A 23,309-nucleotide genomic window follows, 5' to 3' on the forward strand; every position below is an offset into this window, starting at 1 on the left:
TTAACTTGCCATGATAATATGAGTCTATGCTAACTGAACTTATTTGTTTTGGTCTTGGTGGTCTGCTCGGTCAATGAGGCCGAAGTATACCCATGCTATCTGGCCGGGTCCAGCGGCACCGTATTAGAGTGATTTCATGAACGAAGCACAAATAAGATAAACCGTATGGATATTAGCTTGAACATATTTTATATAGTTTCCACTAGGAAGGCCTACATAGAAGTCGCCATCCTCCCATTGCTTCTACGTCATGCCTACATACCCATGCGCACATGGCGAACCAACCCACCCACTCCACTTCCCCATTATTTCTCTACTTTCTCTCAATACTGAATCACAAACAATACCATAATGGTCCTCACCCCCGAACCGACCGCCCAATAGGGGTGATCGGCGCCGGCATCCTAGGCCGACGCATCGGCTGCACCTTCGTAGCAGCAGGCTACCACGTCAACATCCAAGACCCATCACAAGAATCATTACAAGAAACCAAAAAATACATCACAGCGCACAAGGAAGAGTTCTCGCTGATGCCGCGCGTCAGCAAGGACAAAGAAGAAGTCATGGCCGGCGGCGGAATGGGGCAGGGCCGCGAGACCGAGACGTCCATCACCAAGATGGATCTCGAGATGTACACGCAGGCGCCCTTTGGCAACTACAAGACCTTCACGGAGGTGGAACCCGCTGTTGCGAATGCCTGGCTTATTATCGAGGCTGTGCCCGAGCGCCTGGAGTTGAAGATTGATACGCTGGCTGAGCTGGATGCCAAGGCGCCCCCCGATTGTATTTTGGGCTCGAATAGCTCGTCGATTAAGTCGAGTTTGATGATTGCCAAGGTCTCGCCTGAGCGCCGGAAGCGCGTGCTTAATACTCATTTTACCATGCCGCCGGCTATTCGCACGGTGGAGTTGATGACAGATGGGGAGACGGATACGGTGATTTTTTCTTACTTGGAGGATGTTTTGGGCGAGTGTGGGTTGTTGCCTGTGACGGCGCGGCGGGAGTCAACTGGGTATGGTTTTGTTTCTCCCCCATTCCATGGCTTTTCTGCTAATCCTGGCTGTTCAGGTTCGTCTTCAACCGCCTCTGGGCGGCAGTCAAGCGCGAGATCCTGCACATCCTCTCCGACGGAGTCAGCGACCCGAGCGAGATCGACCTGCTATGGGAGCACATGTTCAAGAACGGGCCACTGCCCTGCCAGCTCATGGACCAGGTCGGGCTGGACACAGTGGCCCTCGTCGAAGAAACCTACATCCGGGAGCGCGGGCTGGACGGACAAGCGACGGTAGGGTGGCTGCGAAAGGAGTACATCGAGCAAGGTCGACTCGGGAAGAAAAGCAAGCTGGGCGGCCTCTACCCGCCACTCGTCCGGTCCGCCACGGCCGAAGCAACCCCCATCAACCCGCACACCTCCGCCAAGGACATCTACCTGCTGGATGTCGGGCTGGGCAGCAATGCGCGCGATGTGTCGCAGGTGCACTCGAACGGCAAGGTGCTGCGGTGGAACCTCGTCACGCAGAAGCTGTCGCCCGTCGTCGTGGGCCAGAACATGCCGGATGGCATCGACGTGTCGCTGACGGAGCAGCGCATCTTCTGGACGAATATGGGGCGCAGCGTCGCCGCGTACGACGGGTCCGTGTGGTCGGCCAATATGGACGGCAGCGATGTCAAGTGTCTCGTGCCGCGTGGTAAAGTGCGCACCCCGAAGCAGATCGCCGCCGACGAGCAGCGGTACCAGCTCTATTTTGCGGACCGTGAGGGGACTAGTCTGCATCGGTGCGGGTATGACGGATCCCACCACGAGATCATTGTGCAGCGATATACCACACCGGGTTCGAGTCTGCTCGACCAGATGCGCGAGTGGTGTGTGGGCATTGCGCTGGACAGCGAGCGGCGCGTGATGTACTGGACGCAGAAGGGGCCCAGCAAAGCCGGGTGCGGGCGGATTTTCTGTGCCGGCATGGATATCCCTGAGGGCGAGACGGCCGAGAACCGGTCGGATATCACGCTGTTGTTTGATAATCTGCCCGAGCCGATTGATATCGAGATCGACAGCGAGCTGCAGACGCTGTACTGGACGGATCGCGGTGAACATCCCATGGGGTGTACGCTGTGCCGGGCCTATGTGGGTGGCGAGACGGTGAATATGCAGAAGATCATTCTTGCGCGGCATTTCCATGAGCCGATTGGGTTGAAGCTGGATAAGAGGAATAGCATTGTTTATGTGACGGACCTGGGGGGAGTCTGTACTCGGTCTCGATGGATGATGGGGATAAGACTGAGTTGGTGCGCAATGAGGGATGTTTTACGGGGATTACTTTGGTTTAGAGTATTGCATTGCATTTATACACTTGACAAGGTAATTGCCTTGGTCTTGTAGCCGCACGTAGATTTACAAAGAATATTCTTATTCTAGTTAAATCACTAATATAATACTCAAATATCTAGCACTCTTACCACAACTTCTACAGCGCTGTATATCTACAAATCTTGGCGTGATAGCATGCAGCCACCTCGGAAGTATAACACCCGATGCTTACAGAGAATATCCGATCTAGACACATTGGCAGAAGAAACAGTGGATCATTGCAAGCACATGGTCTCAAGAAACTCCCATCTCAGGCCATTGTATCTCGCCAAGTCGTCCCTGGCTCTACACCGGCCTCCACAGACGTGCAGCCGTGCGACGATCCATTGCACAATGCCAAGGGATGCTTAGAGATGATAGGGGTCTCGCCCGGAGAAACGCCGGGGCAATGCAATGCAGAAACAACGTTATTAATCGAGGGCCACTATTCCCTCTCATTGTTGATTGCCATGTCTACTTCCATACCCACGATCTTATATAAACCTCCTTGATCGGCAATTCTTTACTTTATTTCCTTCTCTCTTCCTTTCCCTCTAACCTTTCCTCACATCATACTATTGTTCACCCACCCCCCCAAAAAGAGAAACACAATGCGCCTCTGCCTCCTCCTCTCCACCCTCATAGCATCCGCCTCCGCCTCGCGCCTATGGGCAACTCACTACAATGGCCACGTCTACACCCTGGATCTCGCCGGCAATAACACCCTCTCCGTCACCGATAAGCTCAAGACCTGTGGCGGCATGCCGAGCTGGCTGACCTTCGACGCCGCGACGCGCACGCTGTACTGCTCCGACGAGGACGGATCGGCCGATCCGTCGACGCACGGGTCCCTGACGGCGCTGCATGCGGCGCCCGATGGCAAGCTGCGCGAGATGGTGAAGACCGAGGCTGTGGGGGGTGGGGTGAGTAGTGCGATTTATGGGGGAAAGGGCAAGGGGAAGGGGAAGAAGTATCTTGCGATTGCGCATTAGTATGTCCCCCTAGCACAGCACAGCCATACTTCCTATTGGTTTTTTTTTATAACAATTATTGTGACCATTATTGCTGAAGTTAACTAACTGTTATTATAGTGGCGGATCCGCCATCTCAACCTTCTCCCTCCCCCTCCACCCAAACCAGCGCGCCCTCCAAGCCTTCCACTTCAACCTCACGCATGCCGGCGCAGTCGCGCAACAAGACGCATCTCATCCACACGAGGTGTTCCTCGACCCGACCGGCTCGTTCATCGTCAGCCCGGACCTCGGCGCAGACCTACTGCGCGTGTACGCCATCGACACGTCGTCGGGCCGACTGCACGGCTGCCCGAGCGTGAACGTGACATTCGGCAGCGGACCGCGCCATGGCGTTTTCTGGAGTGACAGTGACGGCAAAACCGGCAACAATGGGGCTTCGCACAACCAGCAGCCATCGCGCCGGACAACCACAACAACAACCATAGAGTCTGGCAAGACCCTACTGTACGTAGCCAACGAGATCGGAGGCACGGTAATGGTCTACGACGTGTCCTACCCGCAATCCGGCTGTCTCTCCTTTGCAAAGAAGCAGACGCTTGTCCCCTACACGCACGGCAAGATGCCGCACGGCGCGACGCCAGCGGGCATCCATATCGTCGGCGATGCGCTGTACGTCTCTATCCGCAGCGACCAGGGCTTCGCGCCGAGCGACTCGATGGTGACCCTGGACCGCAGCGCGCGCAATGGGAGTGTGGCACTGCGGACGCGGACGCCGGCGTATGGCAAGGTGCCGCGCACGTTTGCGCTGAACCGGGCTGGGGACCTTGTTGCGATTGGGAATCAGGCGTCGGCGACGGTGGCGGTTGTGCGGCGGGATCGCCGGACTGGGGAGTTGGGGGAGAAGGTTGCTGTTGTGCAGGTTGGGGGGCCTGGGAAGGTGGGTGCTGCGGAGGGGTTGAGTAGTGTTATCTGGGAGGAGTGAAGCAGACACCAAAGGAGCAGCATAGCAGCATAGTATGTATATCAACCATATCAACCAAGAATCTCATATTGGCGCGAGAACAAGCTCGGCTATTGGGCCAAGGGTTGTTCCTCTCTATAAAACAGGCATGAAATCATTGCAAGTCGCATCAAGCACAATTAGCGTATAACTCATGACAAAAACACGCGTATACATCCAAATCCAAGAATGCCGCCGAGCAAAAAAAAAAAAAAAAAAGGAAACGAGACAATTCATGACAAAAGACCAGCTTGTCCTTTTTCAGACCTCGATGCCTGCACCGAGGTAGATCATGGCATAGAGGGCGCAACACCTGTTCAGTCGCAAACCAGAGGCCACATGTTATACCTCACAAGGAATGAATGGAAATAAATCACAAAAGAAGCGAACGTAGATCAAACGTAAGTCATAACATCCATAAAGCCGAGCGGCCGATTCGGTCATCTGAATTCCAGCTGGAATGCTTTCCACTTGCCGCCTACTGTTCGACAGCGCGGACAGCCCCGAGCACTCGGGTAGCTGGTCGGCCCCTGAGGCGGTATGCTGTTTAGAGGCCCATGTCCGGGACTGCGGAACGAGGTCGGAGGACTCGAGATGAACATGCCGACGCATTCGCGGCATACTCCACAAATACACTCTGTACAGGCATAGCACTCATTCAGCGCCCAAGGTCGTTTGCAATGCGCACAGTAGATCTGCACCTCTTTGTTGCGGAAAGATGCTGGGGTGGGGTTCGAGAACCGGTGATGCTGGCGCTGGGAAATCGGGGGAATGAGATTAAAAATTGGACTGGAATCTGAGTTGGATGCAAGCCCCGAGGCTGACGATGGGAAATTCTTGCCGGATGCCGAGGACATAGAGTCAAGCGATGATTCAATAGACGGGAAGGGCTCCAGATCACTGTCGCGGCCCCGGTGGCCCTCGTATGGCGGTGGGGTCAACGATTTGTGCAAGGGCGACGCTGTATAAGAATGAGGAGGAAATGGCCGGTGTGGGGGAAGAGGTGGCAGTCCAGATGCCGATTGGAAAGCGGGGGGTAGCGAAGACCGATTCTTCTGCGCGGACGGCGCAGAAGTCACACTGGGCAGCAGCGGGGCGATTGTGGGTGACCGGCCCGCCTGTAATCGATGAGCAACGGACATATACCTTCTGGAAAGCAGACAAACTTACCTCCGAGTAGCGTTCGTCATCTGCTTCGGTGGCGGACGTCGCCGCTTCAATCAAATCCTCCCAGCGCTTGCCTTGCGCCCAGGCGGCGGTTTGCGGCTCCGCGGAAAGAGCCTTGCGATCGCCAAGGCTAGGTCGCCGGCCGAATTCCTTGGACTTGGGCCGATCGTGTCTAGGTTTCCGGGCAGACTGCGTGATAGACGACTTGCGGGGACGGGAGAGTTTTTCTCGTCGCTGAATCGGGGGTAGAGTGGACGAGCGACCGGGCGGGGAATGGTTGAGGATAGACGGAAGAAGCTCCCGTGGGCGCGGCGAAGCAAACGGGGGCAGAGATTCCTGTTTGAAGTGGTCGCGCAGAGAGGGCAGCTCGATCGACGAGCGCATGCGATCTCGGTTCATGTCGGTGTCGGAGTGGGTATCCTGGGGGAGATGCGGGTCAACACTACTGCAAGGTGGCGGGCGCACAATCCGGAGATGACATACCATGTCTGTATCCCAGTCGGAGGCGAGGCGATGATGGTGTAATTGTGCCAGGGCCACGGCAGCTGTGGCCGCCGCCGGGTGGGGTTCATCTAGAGCTCGAGGGGTGGCCGGGGAGCTGGCGTCAGCGACGTAAATGTCCCTATCCGTCACATCTGCAGGGAGCCGTCAGTTACCCCGCTAGCTCAAAACAAAAACCATGGTAAAAATATACCAAAAGAACCAAAAGAAAGGCACTTACCACGGCGTCGCGGCTGAGCTGGTTCTGGAGGAGAGAGCTGGGCTCGTTGTTCGGGCGGGGTGTTAACCATCAGCAGAAAGCTCTCCTCGGTAGCCGGGAGCTTCGGGATGTAGTGATTCGGATGCGCACGTCGAATATGCTCCTGCATGGAGCGATAGCGCTTCTCCTGTGGATCGACATTAGATCCTGTCACAGCAAACCCATCGAACCTTTCGACAGCTGTCTGATCCCGAGTGATTCCACCCGTTGAACAAGGTGGGGTTCGAGGCATCCGAGGAAAGAAGCACTCACTCCCAAGCAGCGCTTGCGACAATTGGAGCCATCGTTATTCTTCAAGGGACACACGACCTCATTATTGGCGTCGGTGACCGAGAAGGAGCTGGTTAGTGAGCTTCGAGGAGGCATGGTTTTCTTTTTAAGAATGGCTATAGTTCCTAGTCCCTCTAGGCGGCGGGGGGGAAAGAAGAGAGCAGAAAGATAGGACAAAAGTGAGCGACCGATCACACAGCAAAAGCACAAGGGTCAAAAAGCTGAGGAAAACCAGGATTGGTGAACATGCTCTGGTGGGGAGAGATCGAAAAGAAGGGAAAGGGAGGATGAGCGAGGCGGGCGAAGTGCACAGCGGCCCGCGAGTATTTACGGGTAATTACGGCTGACCACACCGGGATCCGCGAATCTTGAGATATTCTTGATCTTATTACTGAGCTACTGCAAAATATGGCCCAGCATATTTTTTTTTTCAGTATTCGTTGGCCAGGAACCGGTGCGAGTTGGCAGTGTTCACGGCTTGACTAAATGTATTTGACTGTATCTACGTGTCTAGTCATACTACGGTACAATGTGGATAGGGTATACTACTGTATGAGCTGGATGCAGACCAAGATGTAGTATGTAGTATACCCAGGTAGTCTTGGAGCTACTTACTAGAGACTCCTAGGAAATACTGGAGAGGAGAGTCTCATTCTTGGGGCTTTTCGCAGAGGTACATACCCGTACCAATACAACGGAAAGCCCGGTGGAACGCCGATATCGAGGTGTTGCGTTTTTTACCTTCCTCTTTTTCTTCTTTTTTTCTTTTCCTTTCTCTCTCTTATAACTGTGATAATCCCTTTCCTTTTTTTCTTAATTTCTTTTCATTGCTTGTCTACTGCGTCTTTCTCCATTAGATCCGATGATACCGTGGAGCGCACGTCAGGCGCGATAAGTGCTATCAGCGGCCCCTCCGAAGCTCTCCCCAGCTCCTGAGCTCCCAAAATTCCAGAAGCTCCTGGGCGAAGGAGGGGAGCTCCGGGTGGCGAAGTTGCCAGCGCCACGTTACAGCGGTATTATACCGACCCACTTGTCTGTTCGATGTCGTATTAAAGAGATAAATATACATATGAATATGAATATGAATATAGAATATAAATAAAATATATAAGCTCATATTAGTATACCATATATAATGGGAGACAAAAGTAGATCAAAAACAATCGCAATTTGGAATGATAACGGCCCAAAAAAGGATCCCGAGGCATCCTGCAGTACCCCCACAGCCGGGTCTCGCCCTGGTTATTGCCCAGGAAGTAAGTACATGTACTTTGGAGTATCTGCAGCTCTGACCTAGCTCAGCTCCAACCTAATATTTCGAGTTACTCTCTATTCTTTATACATATACTGCAAGGTATACAAGGGATACAAGAAGACAAGATCATGTCAGAGTACAAGGTAATATTCGGTATTACCGTATCACCGGCTCTCGAACGGGGCACATGCCGAAGAGCATCTCAAAGCAGTCTGATTGGTGCAAAGCGAGCAGGCAGTGGATCCCGACAGTCGCAATTATCTTGACGGCCATTGGCTGCGGCAAGAGCGCCTTGCCGCATAAGGACGCCCGTGCATGGGACGAAAAAGTCTGCGGGAGGGAGGTTTCCTGTGATATACCAGTGCCTGAAGTATTTGGTACTATAGTCAGTAACATACTGTTCTTAATATAATATTAACCTCGCACTTCTGCCTGAAGTATATGCAGATATGAGTTTAAGTGAGCTTGTCTGTACTCCACCCGTGGAGCTTAGAGCTTGTTCATTACAGACTATGCCCCGGATCTCCAGCTATGTAAACATAATCTGAGGTCTGCCTCTGCTGAGCTAGCATACCAGCTATGTCTCAGTTCTGCAGGGTCCAGCTCGTCAAGGCAGCTAGCTATATTGTTGCCACTGTCGAGGGGTGAGTTTCTCGTCTTGTCGGGGAGACAGGGGTCTCGATGGCATGTTATACACCTCACCATACATGTACATGTACTCTGCCTTGCCATTAAAACTTATGCCTGGCGGTAAGGGGTGCGCATGAAACAAATGGTCTATTTTAATTTCAATACTTGCATTGTATGAATAACCAACGACATTACAATAGCACTATCAAAGATCTCCAAGACATCTACAAATTAGTAGTTCGAGAATAAACAAATCCAACAAACTCTAGACATGCTATGTACATAAACTCAGCCACCACGTTTTATAAAAAATCATAATCTATACCCGCCTGCATGATCTACTCTATACCAAACCCTAAAGTGGAGGTGTCATCAACCCAGTAGACGCAACAACACCCCCAGGCCGAGTCCGCTGGTCCTCCCCCGCAAAGAAAAGCAACACAGCCTCAGCCGCTGCCTTGGAGTCATCATCATCGTCCTTGCCGGGTACAAAAGCCCGCTGGATCTGCTCCAGATACGAGGCAACCCGTAGCGCGGGCCAGTTTGCGCGCCGGCCGAATTCCTGACACAGCTCGGTGTTGACGAAAGTGTCGAACTCGAAATGGCCCTGGTACGTCAGCACGCGGCCGGGGCAATACAGGCCCTGGATGGCGCATGCGGCGCTGTGCCCGATGTTCATCCACGGCGCGGGCAGCGGCACGTCGGCGTCGCTGGCTGCAGCTGTTGCGGACGGGGTGGGGACGACCCGATCGCCGTGGATGAGCTGGATGCAGAATGGAGTCTGGGAGGTAGCACGCGCGAGAGGAGGGAAGTGCGCGGTGAATGCGGGGTGCAGGGTGATGGGCTGGATACCCATCTCGAAGCCCTTGTGCGAGGACTGCACATGGAATGTGTGTGCAGAGTCTGCCGAGTCTTCGGTGTTGCCTGACAACAAGGCCTGGGCGATGATTTGGTGGCCGAAGCATGAGCCGAACAGCTTCACCTGCGGGTACTGGGTATGCACCGTCTGGATGAACGACTGCATGTCCCGGATCCAGGCCTCGTCGTCGTAGGCTGAGGCCGCAGAGCCCGTGATCAAGATGGCATCGATCACGCCCAATGGCCCACCGGCAGTGGTTTCAGCCGGAGTCCGCGGATTGGACCGCAAACATTCGAGCGGCGGGAGTGTTCCTCCCACGGCATCAAAGGCCGTGACGTGGACTGCTAGCGGTCCATTTTGCAAGGTCTCTGCAGTCTGGTTCAGGCGCTCGGCCGCTGCCTGCAGAAGCACGCGGAACTGCGAGCTATAAAGGCCTCGTCGCTGGTAGACGGATAGACAGGGAACGTCGGCGTCAAGGACTGCCACGTGGATCCTATGCGGTGCCATATACTGGGTGGGTCGTTACTGAAGCAGAAACCAAACTGACAAGAAAAGAACAGCACGCTGGAACTGGATCAAAAGCGAATAATCACAAAGAGAGAATCTTGGGCATCTGAAGAAAAGAATCGCATCGGATCCGATTTCCCGATCAGGATGTTTTCTGTGAGTAATCGGGTGGAGTGGGGAGCCCGAAGAGGCAGCCTGATCCCAAGCACTGATCTTGCGAGGATGAAGGTATATTCATCTGCTGCAGTAGTATGGGGGACATGATGATGAACATCGCATGTGGGAGAAGATTCGTCATGCGAAGCCATCGGTGGATGGATGGATGGATGACCAGAGTGCCAGCCTCAAATCCCAGGCAACAAAATTTGAGGCTCTGTGGCCCAACCAGACTCAATACTATGCAGCAAGACTATGAGCACTTGAAACATGTTATCCTCTCTTTTGCGACAAAGCCCTAGGTTGTTATTCGACTGGATCATCGCATGGGATCAGATTTCTCGGCCGGGTTTCTCTTCACGGGTTCATGATCGACTCCACGACGAGCGATGCACTGATGTTGAAAAAAGTGCATATGGAGACACAGTACTTATTCGGCCGAGAGTAAATACTGCAGAACCATTCGTGGGCCCGTCATTTAGCTCATGTAGGTCCATACTTGTAAGTATGGGGTGATCTGTGTAGATCATCGCAGGCATATTGATCTCTCCACGCATTTGGTCTCCAGCAACATTGATTGTTGATTAGTTTCGACACAGAAGGCAAGACTCGAGTGCCGGTTCATTCAACATCCAAGATCATTCATCCGAGACCCAAACCGAGCAGTTATCAATCGGTGCCGAGCCGCTTTGCGGGCCCATCACAACATCGACCCCCGCAAATTGCGCCATCGCCGACATACAAAAATTGGCATGCGAACGGCCATTTGTTTTGCTGGTTTTCGCTGGAAGTTGAACCAATCAGATTGTGGGTTGATGGCCTCGCACGCCATCCTGCCTGCTGGATTCCTCATATTCATGAATGACACTATTTGGAGTAAGCTCATCCAAGCCGAGTACATAAATAGAGACCAACCTGCTAGTTTCAACCCTGCTAGCTCTACGTCAAAGCACTCATCTAATTAATTCTGTTTTCTTCCTACTTTCTTTTCTTTTCCCCAGTTATCCACCAAGCATCATGGCACCGGCCCTCACTGATGCCCTCCCCACGGCTCCCCACAACCTCACCAGCTCCGTTCCGGTTGATGCCTTCCCCGATGGTTTGAAGACTACCGGTCAACACCCGCCTCTCTATGATCATATCAGGCCCTTCGACCGCTTCCCGCGCCAGATCACCGGCCCCACTGTCTGGAAGCCAGAGGAGTTCCGCGACAACCCAGAGAAGTGGACACACGTATTCAGCCCGGAGCAGATCGAGGAGCTCAGCACGGCAGCCGATGCCTTCCTCACATCCAAGACCCCACTCACAGGCATTTCAAAGGTATGAAAGAGCCAAGCATGCTTCCTACAAAGCATTTTTTTAGAATCTAACGCAGCGCAGAGCAACTTCCAACTCCCCAAGCTGGCCGACTATCTCGAAACTCTGCGCAGAGACCTGGTCGACGGCAAGGGATTTATCCTCTTCAAGGGCTTCCCCGTCGAGAAATGGGGCAACCACAAGTCAGCCGTCGCTTACATGGGCCTGGGCACGTACCTGGGCTACTTTGTGAGCCAGAACAGCCGCGGACATGTGCTGGGCCATGTCAAGGATCTCGGGGAGGACTCGACGCAGATTGACAAAGTGCGCATCTACCGGACCAACGCTCGGTATGTATTCCTTTCCTTGTATTCTGGCAATGGTAGTCCTCGACGCAATGCTGACTATGGCTAGCCAATTCTTCCATGCCGACGACTCCGACATTGTCGGTCTCCTCTGCATCGCTAAGGCCCTGGAGGGCGGCGAGTCCGACATCGTCTCGTCGCACCACGTCTACAACACGCTGGCCGTCGAACGCCCAGACGTGCTGAGGACACTGACCGAGCCGATCTGGTACTTCGACCGCAAGGGCGAGACCAGCAAAGGTCAGGACGAGTACATCCGCACGAGCGTGGTGTATCTGGAACGAGGCGAGAACGGGCGCGTGTACACAAAGTAGCTTCCCCTCCCTCCCCTTACCAGCTGCCCCTTAAAGAGAGAACAATATACTAACATTATTTATAGATGGGACCCCTACTACGTCCGCTCTCTCACCCGTTTCTCCAACGCAGGCATCATCCCCCCACTCTCCGCCGCCCAACAAGAAGCTCTCCACGTCCTCGAAGCAACCTGCAACCAACATTCCCTCCACATGATCCTGGACGTCGGCGACATCCAGTTCCTGGCCAACTCGCACATCCTGCACGCGCGCACCTCGTACAAGGACCATGCGCCGCCTGCACCGCGCCGCCACCTGATGAGATTGTGGCTGGCCACCCCCGAGAACGAAGGCGGCTGGAAGCTGCCGTTCTGGGATAGCAATGAGAAGAAGCGTGGGGGGATCCAGGTGGATGATCAGCCGCCGGTGGCGCCGTTGGACGCGGAGTGAATTTACTTTCAGTCTGTGTAATAAAATGATTATGATGTGTAGATATTTGAGCTGAGCATTTGAGAATATATGATACCTTTTTTCTTCCGATATTGGTGTTGATATTCATATAGTCTTCGTTCTCGTGTGGGTATAGCTGTTCAGTAGATGCTATGAGTATACATACAGTTCATTAGCTGGCGATTGCCCTATATAGCTTCCACTGGGATTATTATCAGCGGTGAATTATTCCGTATAACTTAATCAGGTCTAATGACTCTACCTAGCTATACAGTAAAGCATACCATCCACTGTATAAAGCCTCTTTCCTAATTAGCAAACCGTTCGTTCCCTTATGTTTTTCCTCAACCTTCCCCCAGTCACCAATCAGGGGCTGATAGCCTAGTGGAAGGTGAGCCCTTGCCCACGTCCCCAGCAGCTGAGACAGTGTTGGTGATTATGAGCTGCAAGTGGTGTATCACCCAACACGAAGCTGGAGGTCCCTGGTTCGGTTCCTTTTCTTTTTCTTTTTCTTTTCTTTTTTGTACTACTACGGATTTTCCACCTTCTTCTTTTTATTCCTTCATTGTAGATTTGCATCTCACTGCCAATGTCCTATCTACTCACTATCACTATAGAAATACTACTCAACATGAAGCTATATACTGACTGTCCCCTTGGGTATTTTCTGATCCATTCTGCAATAAGTCAATGCAACACCCCAGTCCACTGTTCTTCAAAACCTTGTTTATAAGGATGTACATAAAAGGCATGAACTATTTCAAAAAAAAAAAAAAAAAAAAAAATCCCGTCTGCAGAAAAGAGGAAAAGCTTCGAATCGGTTCATTGCCTCAGCCACCTGCCTCAGTTGGAACTGGCAGCATTCGAGAATCCTTCCTGAAACTGGGCGGCAGTAGTTACATATCCCCGGTTGGACAACACCTTGTTGATGAGGATATCATGCACATCTTCTTGCGGGTCGGCACACCCATCCGAGATGACAGACACAACATATTCAGCATCGCAGGCCGCCAGCGCCGTTCGCAGCACACACCCAGACGTGCTCAGTCCAGTCAAGATCAGCGATTTGATACCCTTCTCGTGCAAAAACCTTTCCAGGCCAGGCGATCGAAGTGCAGAAACATGCCCCGGGGTCCGGGTGAAGGTGACCTCGTTGTCATCTTGATTTTCTCGTAGCACAGCAGACTCCTCGCCGCCGCCCAGCTGTAGTGAAAAAGGAAACCTTTTAGCATATCGGCGTTCTTGCAGGTCGAGAAGGGCGTATCGTGGACGTCAATTAGCCCGTGGATCACCTGGATGTCTTGGGACTTGGCCCAGGTTCGTAGCTTGGCGGCGACTTCTAGGGCTGCGCGGGCTCGGGGGCCGCCATTTCTCTCCACGAACAGGGTGTGGAAGTCGAGGAGAAGCAGAGCGGTTTGGCAGGGGCCGTAGTGGCCTGGGTTGCTCTTGTTTGCGGCGTCGAACGAGGGAAAGTCTGCCATTGGGGCGGGTGCGACGACGGGTGTATCGATGGTTGAGATTGCAGGTGTAACTCGAATGCAGAGATGTTAAGGGGATGGTGAAGGGAGGTAGTCCAAGTGACGAGAAAACTGGATATGTTCACATCGTCTGGTTGTGCTGAAATGTTGGTGCATTAGATGAGCGGGAACGGGCCGGTACCGGCATGCCTACTGAAGATGTCCACTGAAGTATACGCCTCAAGAAAGCAACGATGTGATGTTTCTAGGCAGCACTCACCTTTACATTATCGACTCCACAAAATCCCAACCCACGTGCTCTGTGCGAGCAAAATAAGCCTTTCCCTTTATGCTGTGCAACTCGATCGCAGAGATCCATCGGGTTAATCGAAACCTCACGCTCATCGGTTGACGTGAGGACTTGCCGGGACCGGGCCACCACCGGACCTCGACCGGGGTTTACTTGGACTAGTCCAATTTGAGTCGCGGCGAAGAGTGTTTTTTTATCAAAAAAAAAAATGAACTTGCACCTGCATCCATCACCCAGCAATGAAGAATCTCGAAAAAGACAGGGACCCGTTCCCCTCGGGTGACTCGGCCGAGCAGAGCGAGTCGGCACCCGAAGCCGTCGATGCACAACCAGCGAATCCTCGCGAAAGACACGAGCCCACACCGAGACAGCTTGAAAGTGGAAAATACAACGGAGGCGCGCCGAACAGCGACAAGGATCCTAATCTGGTGAGTGTGTGGTGTTCGAAGACGCAACTTCAACATACAAGCTGACGCTGTTGTGTATAGGTGACATGGGATGGACCGGATGACCCTCAAAATCCCAAAAAGTGGTCGCTCAAGAGACGGTGGTTAGCAACTAGTCTGGTATCGCTCATCACATTCATGACACCGATCGCCTCGTCTATGATCGCTCCTGCCGAGTCTGTCATCGCTCACGATCTCGAGGTTCATTCCACCTTCGAGTCTGAGCTCATTTTCTCCATTTTCTTACTGGCCTTTGTGATCGGCCCGCTCTTTCTTGCTCCACTGAGCGAGGTCTTTGGGCGTGTGATCATTCTCCAAATTGCTAATATCGTGTGTACACCCTTTCACCTCTTGAACATATAACGTATACTAATACTCCAAACTAGTGGTTTCTCATCTTCAACTTCGTATGCGGGTTTGCTCAAAATGTCAGTCAAATGCTTGCTTTTCGCTTTCTGGCCGGGCTCGGAGCATGTGCACCACAGACAATCGGCGGCGGAGTCCTCTCCGACTTGTGGACGTCAGAAGAGCGTGGGATGGCCGTGGCGATTTACACCTTAGCCCCCGTGCTAGGCCCATCTGCAGGCCCGCTGATGGGAGCCTGGATCACGGAAAGGACCACATGGCGGTGGTCTTTCTGGGCGGTTACAATCTTCGGAGTCACCGTTCAGGTGTTGATTTATTTCACGCTGTCCGAGACATTCGCTCCTCGAATCCTGCAGTGGAAGGCTGAGAGATTGCGTCGGGAAACCGGAAATGACCAGCTGCACACCGAGTATGAGACAGAAGACCGTAACATCAAGACAGTGTTGAGTCGTGCCCTCGTCCGGGTGGTCGTTCTTCTCAGCACCCAGCCAATTGTCCAGTTTCTTTCCCTGTACATTGCCCTGATCTATGGCGTCATTTACCTGATGCTGGCAACATTCCCGGCTGTCTGGACTGAGGTGTATCACGAGTCGATCGGGATAGCAGGCCTGAACTATCTATCGCTCATGATCGGGTTATCCCTAGGAGCCCAGACGGGTGGGCGACTCATTGACCTGGTTTATCGCCGGCTCAAATCCCATGCTCCAAACCAAGAAGGACGCCCAGAGTTCCGGGTCCCGATCCTGTTTCTGTCGACTTTGCTGGTTTCCGGTGGTCTTTTTATGTACGGCTGGTCGGCGCAAGCGCGCACACACTGGATCGTGCCCAATATCGGTGCAGCCATCTTCGGCGCCGGGGCCACTTTGACGTTTACGAGTCTGCAGATCTACACTATTGATTCGTATCAATTGTATGCCGCGTCGGCCGTGGGAGCTACCGCCGTGGCAAGGAGTGCCACGGGATTTGCCTTTCCTTTATTCGGGACCTATATGTTCCGTGCTCTGGGCCGCGGCTGGGGGAATAGCGTGCTGGCTTTTGCTACGCTCGGAATCGGATACTCGGGGTCGCTAGTGCTGTGGTTCTTCGGCGAACGGTTGCGCTGTGCCAGCCATTATGCGGCGGACAAATGAGGAGACAGAGAATGCAGTTTCTATTCAAGGAGATGCTTGCTACAATGGAGAGATCCATGGATGGTCTGATTCTTTCTTGCTAACCAACAACTATTGCATACCTATGGTGGCTCAACATTGTACTTGATAAAACTCTCACATAAATCGCTTCACAAAAGCTTCCTTCCCACCCAATTTCTTGTTGTCTCTAGTCCGTACGAGAACACCGAATAAGACTTCGTATCTCTTTCATGTCCTCGGACTCTGAGGATCATGCTGCATCCCGAATTCCCCCAGCCCGACCCATAGAACTCCCCCCGTCTCTGGGAGACCGCCAGTTCAATGTTGGCAGCTTCGCAAGCTGAACGCACTTGATCTCCACGTGGATCTGTGTCCTTCCAAGGCTCCCCGATCAGCTCGATTGTGTGCAAATTAGGGACATAGTTTTCTCGAGTGGTAACCAGCTCCAGCAACTGGGACGGGAACCAGGGAATCTTCGCAGGGGGGTATGCCATGACAAGATGCAATGTTTCAAGGGACGGGGAAAGGCAATCTTTCAGATGCAGCGTTGGCACGCTTTTGGGATGGACATATTCCAGCAACACAAGAGAAGGGAGCTGGAAATGCAGGTGCTTGAGGGTGGTGAACTGGACGAAGCATCCATGCAGGCCTCGTTTCAAGCACAATCTCGCCAGCGGGTGTCTGCGCTGGATTATTTGCAGAGGAACTTTCTGCGAGTACGATGCCTGAGCTCTTTCGTCGTGGGCATCGATCAAGATCGACTCCAGGGTGTGTTTGTGCTTGTCGATCGACAGTAGCACGCTGAATGGCGTTCCTATCACAAGCTGTCTCGGCCCGTTTCCTCGCCAGTCAACAAAGGCACGACAGGTGATGTGGAGAGACTTGAGTCCGTTGCACGTCCACACCAGGTTGTTGAGGCAGCCGAAATGGTCGCAGCCTCGGAGGTCCAGTGCTGTGAGATTCAGGCTCTGTCGCGGAGCTGCAGCTAAGCGGTCTCTGGCCCGGTCTTGGGCGTTGCGGGTCTGGTTGTAGCGTGGGTTGCCGACGTGCCACCCGCAGACTTTCCGAAGGGACGCAAAGCTGAAGCAGGACTTGACCAGGCCTGGGGTCAAGCCGTCGAGATCTGACGAGGAGACATACACCTCGGCCAGAGCGGGAAATGCCGGTGCCGTGTGAAAGGGGGGTCGTTTGCTCACGGCACGAGCAAGCATTCGTGTGACATGATTAGGACACTTTGTCACAGATGGGAACACTATCCACAAGGCCTGCAGGTTGACTAGGCGCGGGATGATAAGTGCAAGCCAAGCATCTGGTTTGCCGGCTTTGATGTCTTGCATCCAGGTGACTTGCTCATCCTCTGACTGGCTGTAGGCTTTAACGGCAATGTGTACCTCGGGAATACAATCTTCGTTGTCAGCCTGAGCTGTGGGGTTTGTGCTCCAGTGGTGGAGCTCGAGTGTCTGGACAGCCTGGCCTAGCGTAGGTCCTTGGAGGATCCTTTCCACGAAGGAGTAGAAGAGCTTGCGTCGACGTTGAAGATTGGGACGCACACTGGGGTTGGTGTAGAGAGATTTTAGAAGCTTTTTAGAGAAGCTGCGACAGCAGAGGAGGAGGTTTAGTCGGTCTTGCTGAACTGGTAAGTGGTTTTGTGAGATTCGCTGGATGATCTCCAGAGGTAGGTCCAACAACTCCGGCATGGTAGCTAGAAGCTCTCTCCTGGAGTGTAGGAAGTAGAAGAGTGTAGGATGTAGAGAGGAGAGCAGGGTGTAGGAGAGATTCAAGAAACAGATAAAAGACAGTCTGCTTGTATTCACTTCGCTTAGGCGACTCGAGGAAGCGTACTGGAGATAAGAGAAAGCATTAATAGCCTTACTACCTAACCTTACTCCTATTACTGGTAATTTATCACTACCTTTCTACCTTTTTATTTCTACCTGATCTCTGCCTTACTTATAGCGTAGAGCAGGAATAAAAATGTCCCCGCGGAGTTAGATCACTTGAGACATTATTATGCCTTGGGATCAAGGGTCTTGTAATAACCAGGGGATTTTCCAGAGTACCAAGTAGAAAACTCGACAAATGATGATGAGGCAAGTAGGCACATTTGCATACTTGATGCTCCAGTAGCCCTCAGAGCTTAGAATTACTGTAGCAAAAGAATCTATCGCAACATCAAGAACAGCAGTCAACTGTTAAGCAAGACCCAGTATTTCTCACTGATCCGGCATCAACACTAGACTTGCCGTCGTTGAAAAACGGCTGTTGTTTCCCTGCACCCGCCATCTTAGCCTGCTGCACTTCAGTGATGCAGGCCTTGGCGGAGATAGTGATATGGTGAGTGCATATAAGGAGATTGGAACTTGGCCTTGCTCAATAAAAAGGCCAACTCTCAGTCCCTTTTTCAAAGATCCAGGGACAGGGATTTGGCGCTGCTAATTTGGGTCCAGCAGTTGGCTGTTGCAGCGCTGTAGGGGAGCATTTTAAGCACATTGAGTGTTGTTTGTCGGATACGTGGGGAGAATGGAAGTTACGATATGAAGCCGGGCCATGTTGAATAGGGTGAGATTGACCAAGACAAATAAACTTGAGAGTTCAAAGACTTTGTCAGTGTTTGTTAAACTGGAAAACGGTTTGATCATCTTGTGTCTTTCAGAAGTAACTGAGTCCCACAACTTCAATGGCATCATCGACCAACGAGTGATTATATATCAGATGTAAAAACACTACGAGGGGGGGGAAAAAAAAAAAAAAAAACCAAAGCCGAGATCTCCAGGATGCAATCACTTCGTTATAAGAAAGAAAAGAAGACAAGAGTGTCTACTTTGGTACAGCAGTCGGAAGTCCACCACTCCAAGATCTATAGCTTTCCAGTAAATTCACGTAGAAAAGAGCATACGAGTCAGAAAACAACAGCCCACCTAACGGAAAGCGGATAACATCTAGCCAAATAAAGGGAATAAGAAGGCCTTCTAATAATAGAATCTGTTAGTCAGGATCGGGGCCATAACGCCCAGCCTCGTACAGCATACATGAGACCCATATTCCTTCTCTACCACTCCTACTATGGAATGAATATACCTTGGCCTTCAGCTGGAAGCCTCTCACATCAGATAGCATATATGCTGTGCGACGATCGCGAGGTCGACGAACCGGGGGAAGAATCAGATTAGAAACCTAACCAAGAACTCTCCTTCCCATGGACCCACTGATCAAAATCAGATAAGAACACAGTGCGAAAACAGAGCAGTCCAAGTGCACAAAAGCAAATCGTCCTTGGAATAGTTTACTTGTATGGATCATAGTACGTCGAGTCTATGATATAATGTATGAGACACAAAAAATCAAGGCTACCAGGGTTACCAAGGTTACCAGGCTCCGCAAGATGAGAGATTTATCTGATCGATCGATAGGGGCAATCCGGGGGCCAAAAAGCACAGCTCCAGCTGGAAGGATCTTCCCCCCTCCTCGCCCGGTGCTAGTGTGGTCCGATGTAGGATTAGGCCACAGGAAGAAAATTTATAGAGGGTTGGTGGGGGTATAAAGAGAGTGTGCCCGATTCCTGCAAGGCATGGTCATTCCAAGTTCTCTCCTCTCCATAACGCTTCCTATCTTTCTTCTTTTTCCCTCGTCTCCAAGACCTACACGTCATAATGCAACTCTTCAACATGGTTAGTCTTCCTTCAATCCATTTTTATGCAATTCCATCTCGTTCCAGATCACCCAGCTCACACTCTCGCTCTCTCTCTCTCTCTCTAGATCGCTGTCGCTGCGCTCGCGCTCCTTTCCGGCTCCCAGGTGGTCTTGGCTGATTGTGGCACGCCTGAGCAGTGCTGCAATGCCGCTTGCCCTCCTTCCAACGCGGCCCAATGTGTGGCTCAGTGCCACGCCACTTATGGCGGCAAGTAAACAGACATGGTGTTGATATGAAGTGGATGTCAGAAATGGGAAATGTATCTACGTCCAAACGAGAATATGAGGATTTCCTATTTCAACTACGTTCTCACTAGACCCGTCTGCATATTGCTTCTCCGACGCTCTTCATATATACTCCACCAGATCCCTTCCATCAGTAACCGGTTTAGTTCCCTGTCAACTTAATCGATTGCTCAGTCCCCTCGACTCGCTCAATGGCTATTATCCGAGTCAGCTATTTCTCTAGGTATCAAAAATCAGATGGGACAGGAGCAGTACCATAGTAGGGATCGCCGTCCAGATATCCAAGCGGATTGTTATCTCTCTTAGTAGGTCCGGGAGAGCCGGCAAAGCTGATTTTACATCTATTCGTTTCTTGTCAGCAAGTTTTGAAAGGAACCTCCAGGAAATGCGGATGATTACTCAAAGGTGGCTATCCTATTTGCGAGCCCTTTCCAGGCCTTCCGTATGGTTTGGCCGTCCGAACAGAGTCCATTCACGCCCGCATATGGGTAGCGCTGCTGGCCCATGGTATTGGCGGCACAAATAACCCATGTGGAAGATCCCACATTTGCTGTAACGGGGCCGTTCTTCGCCTCCGCTGGCCTGTTCATAGTCCCCGGCGAGAACGACTGATCTGGCCATTGGTCTTCCGGGTTCTATCCGATAGATGGATAGGAGAGGAACAGGGTAAGGTTCCGCTTGTGATACCAGCTCAGGTTGTTCGGATCGTGGTGGTCTGATGCTGACATGCCGGGGACGAACTCTTTGGGCTGCTCTGTTGGATATGGCATCAGGCGCTGTCGATTGCCGAGTCCGCGGGCAGCCGTCCAGTCTTTTAAGTTCCAGCGGGATCAGTGGGCATTGGCTTCTGTTGGCTAGCCGGGCGTCTAGACGTGGGAGAGTTTGTAACTTCACCCCAATATGGAAGAATGTTGGTATAATCGACTCGGATGTTGATCTGTTCGTCTGCTCGCTGAATAAGATGGAAATTATAGTCAAACGTTAAGGTATAGACTCCTAGACTCTGCCAGATAGGACTACCACATGTAAACTGTTTCTTTAACCGGCTTCCCATTCTTATTATCAGTAGCACTCCTTTTCTCGACAGCCCATGTTGGTATGCCTTGGGAGGGCTCCTCGACTGGGGTCATCGAGACAACTCTAGCTCAGGGCCCTTCTCCAACATGGTCTGGCAGCTGAATGATGGTATCCTCGGCGCTCTTATGGAAGATCTGGCGGCACTCCTTGGACTAAGCAGGGTGGTTACAATATACAAGCACCGTCTCCTCTGAGTGCTCAAACACCGAGTCCATAACCGTCCGGTTTGTGGTGACAATAGTTCTCTTCTAGAGATACGTAGGTTCTTTTCGGGTGACAACTGTGTACTTCCTATGAAAGGCATTGTCGATCGATCCCGGCGGCCCATCCAACATGACAAAACCCTAGGGATCGGTGCCGGGGTCATCTTCCATGACTCCCGGCATCGTGTCTTTGTTGTTATTACCAAAGTTGTCGCTGAACTCCCAAGTGACATCGTCATCCTTGGAGTCGTAGCAGTGGCTCCAAAGATAACTAGGCTCGACGGGCCCTTTCTTGCCGTACCGAGAAGGAGGCTCGCAGCACAGTGGGTATTGGGGCATTCTCATCGGCGGGATCGGATACCCGGGGGTCCCAATACACTCTCGTGAAATCACCTTATAGTCTTCTTTTTTCCATGACGGGAGTAGAGCTGATGTGATTTGCAGTTTATCTTTGGCGCACTGTGCTGGCTTGCAGCCTAGCTCATCTCTTCTCCAGACGCATTTTTCGAATTTGTCTGTGATGGTTATTGGACCTTAAAACTTGAAAGGGAAATTAAATGTTGGGATTGTCTACAGCGTACCGTTTTTAGGACAGCAGAATGCTTGAGAGGGCTGACGATACGAGTTGGGTCCTTGTTCTAAACCGCAGGGGCCTGCAAAGAGATGAGCAGTCAGTGACCAAAGAGACCTTGGGATAGAAAATGAGAGATGATTGCTTACTCCCTTGACCATTATTGTATCGCCGCGTTGTTGCGACCTCATTATCACCGCAGAGGTCTTTATCAGGAACCATTTCAGTGGAAACCCAACAGCAGTTGCTCCAATGACACTTCTGTAGGATCTCGGTGCTATCATAGCAGAGCTAAAAAGCAAATCATGATTAGCGGTTAAGGTCTCTAAATTTAGAGAATTTTGTAGCCCAGAATTCAGAGCAATACTCACACTGCGAGCTCTAGAATAGCAGTTTCCCCGACCCTTGGCATCGAGATATGTATCAAGATTGAGCTCGAACTGCGACCTACCACAGCCACGCGTACAGCCAAAGACCGAGCGCTCAGGAGCTCCGACCCACTCGCAGTTGCGCGGAAGAGCCTTAGTCGGGCAGCAGATGGATCGCCATGAGCTGTTTTCACATTCTCCCTCCATGGGGAAATCACGATTCTTTTGGATGGGCGCGTGTGCAACTTCGACTGCCGCGTAGCCGCCCTTGCATACCTGATCCGGGTCTCGTTAATCCCGATTGCTATTCGTGCAGCTTGGGGTGGTGTAGCATAACTGGCCTGTCCATGCGGACAGGTCAAAGGCAAGCCGCTCCGCTTCTTGGGCGTCCAGCCCCGTGTGTCGTAGCGCACCCTCCATGGCTTCCTCGCCAAACAGACCCGTCATGGCTTGATGGTCCTGCGTGTCGAGATCCATGGACCAGATCATCAAGCCTTTGAGGCAGCGCGAGAACAGGTATTTCTTAGCCTCGAACGACTCACTGTCGTCGAAGGAAATCCACTGCGCCAACTCAGCGCCTACTCGACTCTCTATATGTCCGTTGTTCGACGAGCCAAACTAACCTGGTTGGAACCGTATACCATCCATTTTACTGATGACTTCTTGTCATACGATGTCCTGGACCCCAGTTGGCTTTGGCGGCTCATTACCTCTGCACAACCTGTCAGAATTGCTGGACTTCGTCATCATGAAAGGATGTTGAACCAACGCACCGGAGTACGACAAAACACCAGGCTCGCCAGTGCATTCCCCGGAAAATCCCGCACTGTCAAACCTACACGATGGAGGTGTTGAGCAGGACACATCGGACATGGTGAATGACCTTCCGTAGAAGCCAACCCCCATGACGACCTTGTTAGGGCTGACGCTATTTCTCCATAGCAAGTCGAATCCCTCCTCAATCTCAGTCAGGTTTGTATGGCCCTTTACATAGGGGCCCGTCCAGAGATTCTTCTGGTCCCATAGTCCGTGGATGTCGTAGGTCATGATGTTGAACCAGTTCACGTATTTTTTTCAATCTTTTCAAGTCGAACCCTCTCAGGTACCAGTAGCTTG

At 52.1% G+C, this 23,309-nt stretch overlaps 9 protein-coding genes across 9 annotated transcripts; 4 read left to right on the forward strand and 5 right to left on the reverse strand.

Moving 5' to 3' along the window:
- Positions 1–272: 272 nt before the first annotated feature.
- On the forward strand, positions 273–2,328 carry NUU61_003816 (Dehydrogenase; the record flags this gene model as incomplete). The annotated part of the gene is made up of 3 exons (XM_056654398.1): positions 273–1,012; positions 1,069–2,190; positions 2,244–2,328. 3 exons carry the CDS (start codon positions 273–275, stop codon positions 2,326–2,328), a joined length of 1,947 nt encoding a protein of 648 aa, XP_056512425.1.
- A 630-nt stretch (positions 2,329–2,958) lies between these two features.
- Positions 2,959–4,303, forward strand: NUU61_003817 (uncharacterized protein; the record flags this gene model as incomplete). The annotated part of the gene is made up of 2 exons (XM_056654399.1): positions 2,959–3,338; positions 3,439–4,303. The coding sequence occupies 2 exons, from the start codon at positions 2,959–2,961 to the stop codon at positions 4,301–4,303; spliced, it is 1,245 nt and encodes a 414-aa protein (XP_056512426.1).
- Positions 4,304–4,761: 458 nt separating this feature from the next.
- rfeD (uncharacterized protein) lies at positions 4,762–6,614 on the reverse strand (the record flags this gene model as incomplete). Its single annotated transcript, XM_056654400.1, has 4 exons — positions 4,762–5,439; positions 5,492–6,123; positions 6,210–6,375; positions 6,501–6,614. The coding sequence occupies 4 exons, from the start codon at positions 6,612–6,614 to the stop codon at positions 4,762–4,764; spliced, it is 1,590 nt and encodes a 529-aa protein (XP_056512427.1).
- A 2,144-nt stretch (positions 6,615–8,758) lies between these two features.
- Positions 8,759–9,769, reverse strand: NUU61_003819 (uncharacterized protein; the record flags this gene model as incomplete). The annotated part of the gene is made up of 1 exon (XM_056654401.1): positions 8,759–9,769. The coding sequence occupies one exon, from the start codon at positions 9,767–9,769 to the stop codon at positions 8,759–8,761; it is 1,011 nt and encodes a 336-aa protein (XP_056512428.1).
- Positions 9,770–10,942: 1,173 nt separating this feature from the next.
- Positions 10,943–12,329, forward strand: NUU61_003820 (TauD/TfdA family dioxygenase; the record flags this gene model as incomplete). Its single annotated transcript, XM_056654402.1, has 4 exons — positions 10,943–11,245; positions 11,306–11,571; positions 11,636–11,896; positions 11,966–12,329. 4 exons carry the CDS (start codon positions 10,943–10,945, stop codon positions 12,327–12,329), a joined length of 1,194 nt encoding a protein of 397 aa, XP_056512429.1.
- An 843-nt stretch (positions 12,330–13,172) lies between these two features.
- Positions 13,173–13,810, reverse strand: NUU61_003821 (cysteine hydrolase family protein; the record flags this gene model as incomplete). Its single annotated transcript, XM_056654403.1, has 2 exons — positions 13,173–13,532; positions 13,601–13,810. 2 exons carry the CDS (start codon positions 13,808–13,810, stop codon positions 13,173–13,175), a joined length of 570 nt encoding a protein of 189 aa, XP_056512430.1.
- A 525-nt stretch (positions 13,811–14,335) lies between these two features.
- On the forward strand, positions 14,336–16,038 carry NUU61_003822 (MFS transporter; the record flags this gene model as incomplete). Its single annotated transcript, XM_056654404.1, has 3 exons — positions 14,336–14,524; positions 14,585–14,872; positions 14,929–16,038. The coding sequence occupies 3 exons, from the start codon at positions 14,336–14,338 to the stop codon at positions 16,036–16,038; spliced, it is 1,587 nt and encodes a 528-aa protein (XP_056512431.1).
- Positions 16,039–16,187: 149 nt separating this feature from the next.
- NUU61_003823 (uncharacterized protein) lies at positions 16,188–17,735 on the reverse strand (the record flags this gene model as incomplete). The annotated part of the gene is made up of 1 exon (XM_056654405.1): positions 16,188–17,735. The coding sequence occupies one exon, from the start codon at positions 17,733–17,735 to the stop codon at positions 16,188–16,190; it is 1,548 nt and encodes a 515-aa protein (XP_056512432.1).
- Positions 17,736–21,395: 3,660 nt separating this feature from the next.
- On the reverse strand, positions 21,396–23,240 carry NUU61_003824 (glycoside hydrolase family 18 protein; the record flags this gene model as incomplete). Its single annotated transcript, XM_056654406.1, has 7 exons — positions 21,396–21,769; positions 21,836–21,907; positions 21,975–22,116; positions 22,277–22,469; positions 22,549–22,754; positions 22,817–22,905; positions 22,967–23,240. 7 exons carry the CDS (start codon positions 23,238–23,240, stop codon positions 21,396–21,398), a joined length of 1,350 nt encoding a protein of 449 aa, XP_056512433.1.
- Positions 23,241–23,309: the final 69 nt, after the last annotated feature.

The sequence above is a fragment of the Penicillium alfredii genome (genome assembly GCF_028826965.1).
Source record: "Penicillium alfredii strain IBT 34128 chromosome Unknown utg000005l_segment0_segment0, whole genome shotgun sequence".
In the NCBI taxonomy this organism is placed as follows: Eukaryota; Fungi; Ascomycota; class Eurotiomycetes; order Eurotiales; family Aspergillaceae; genus Penicillium; species Penicillium alfredii.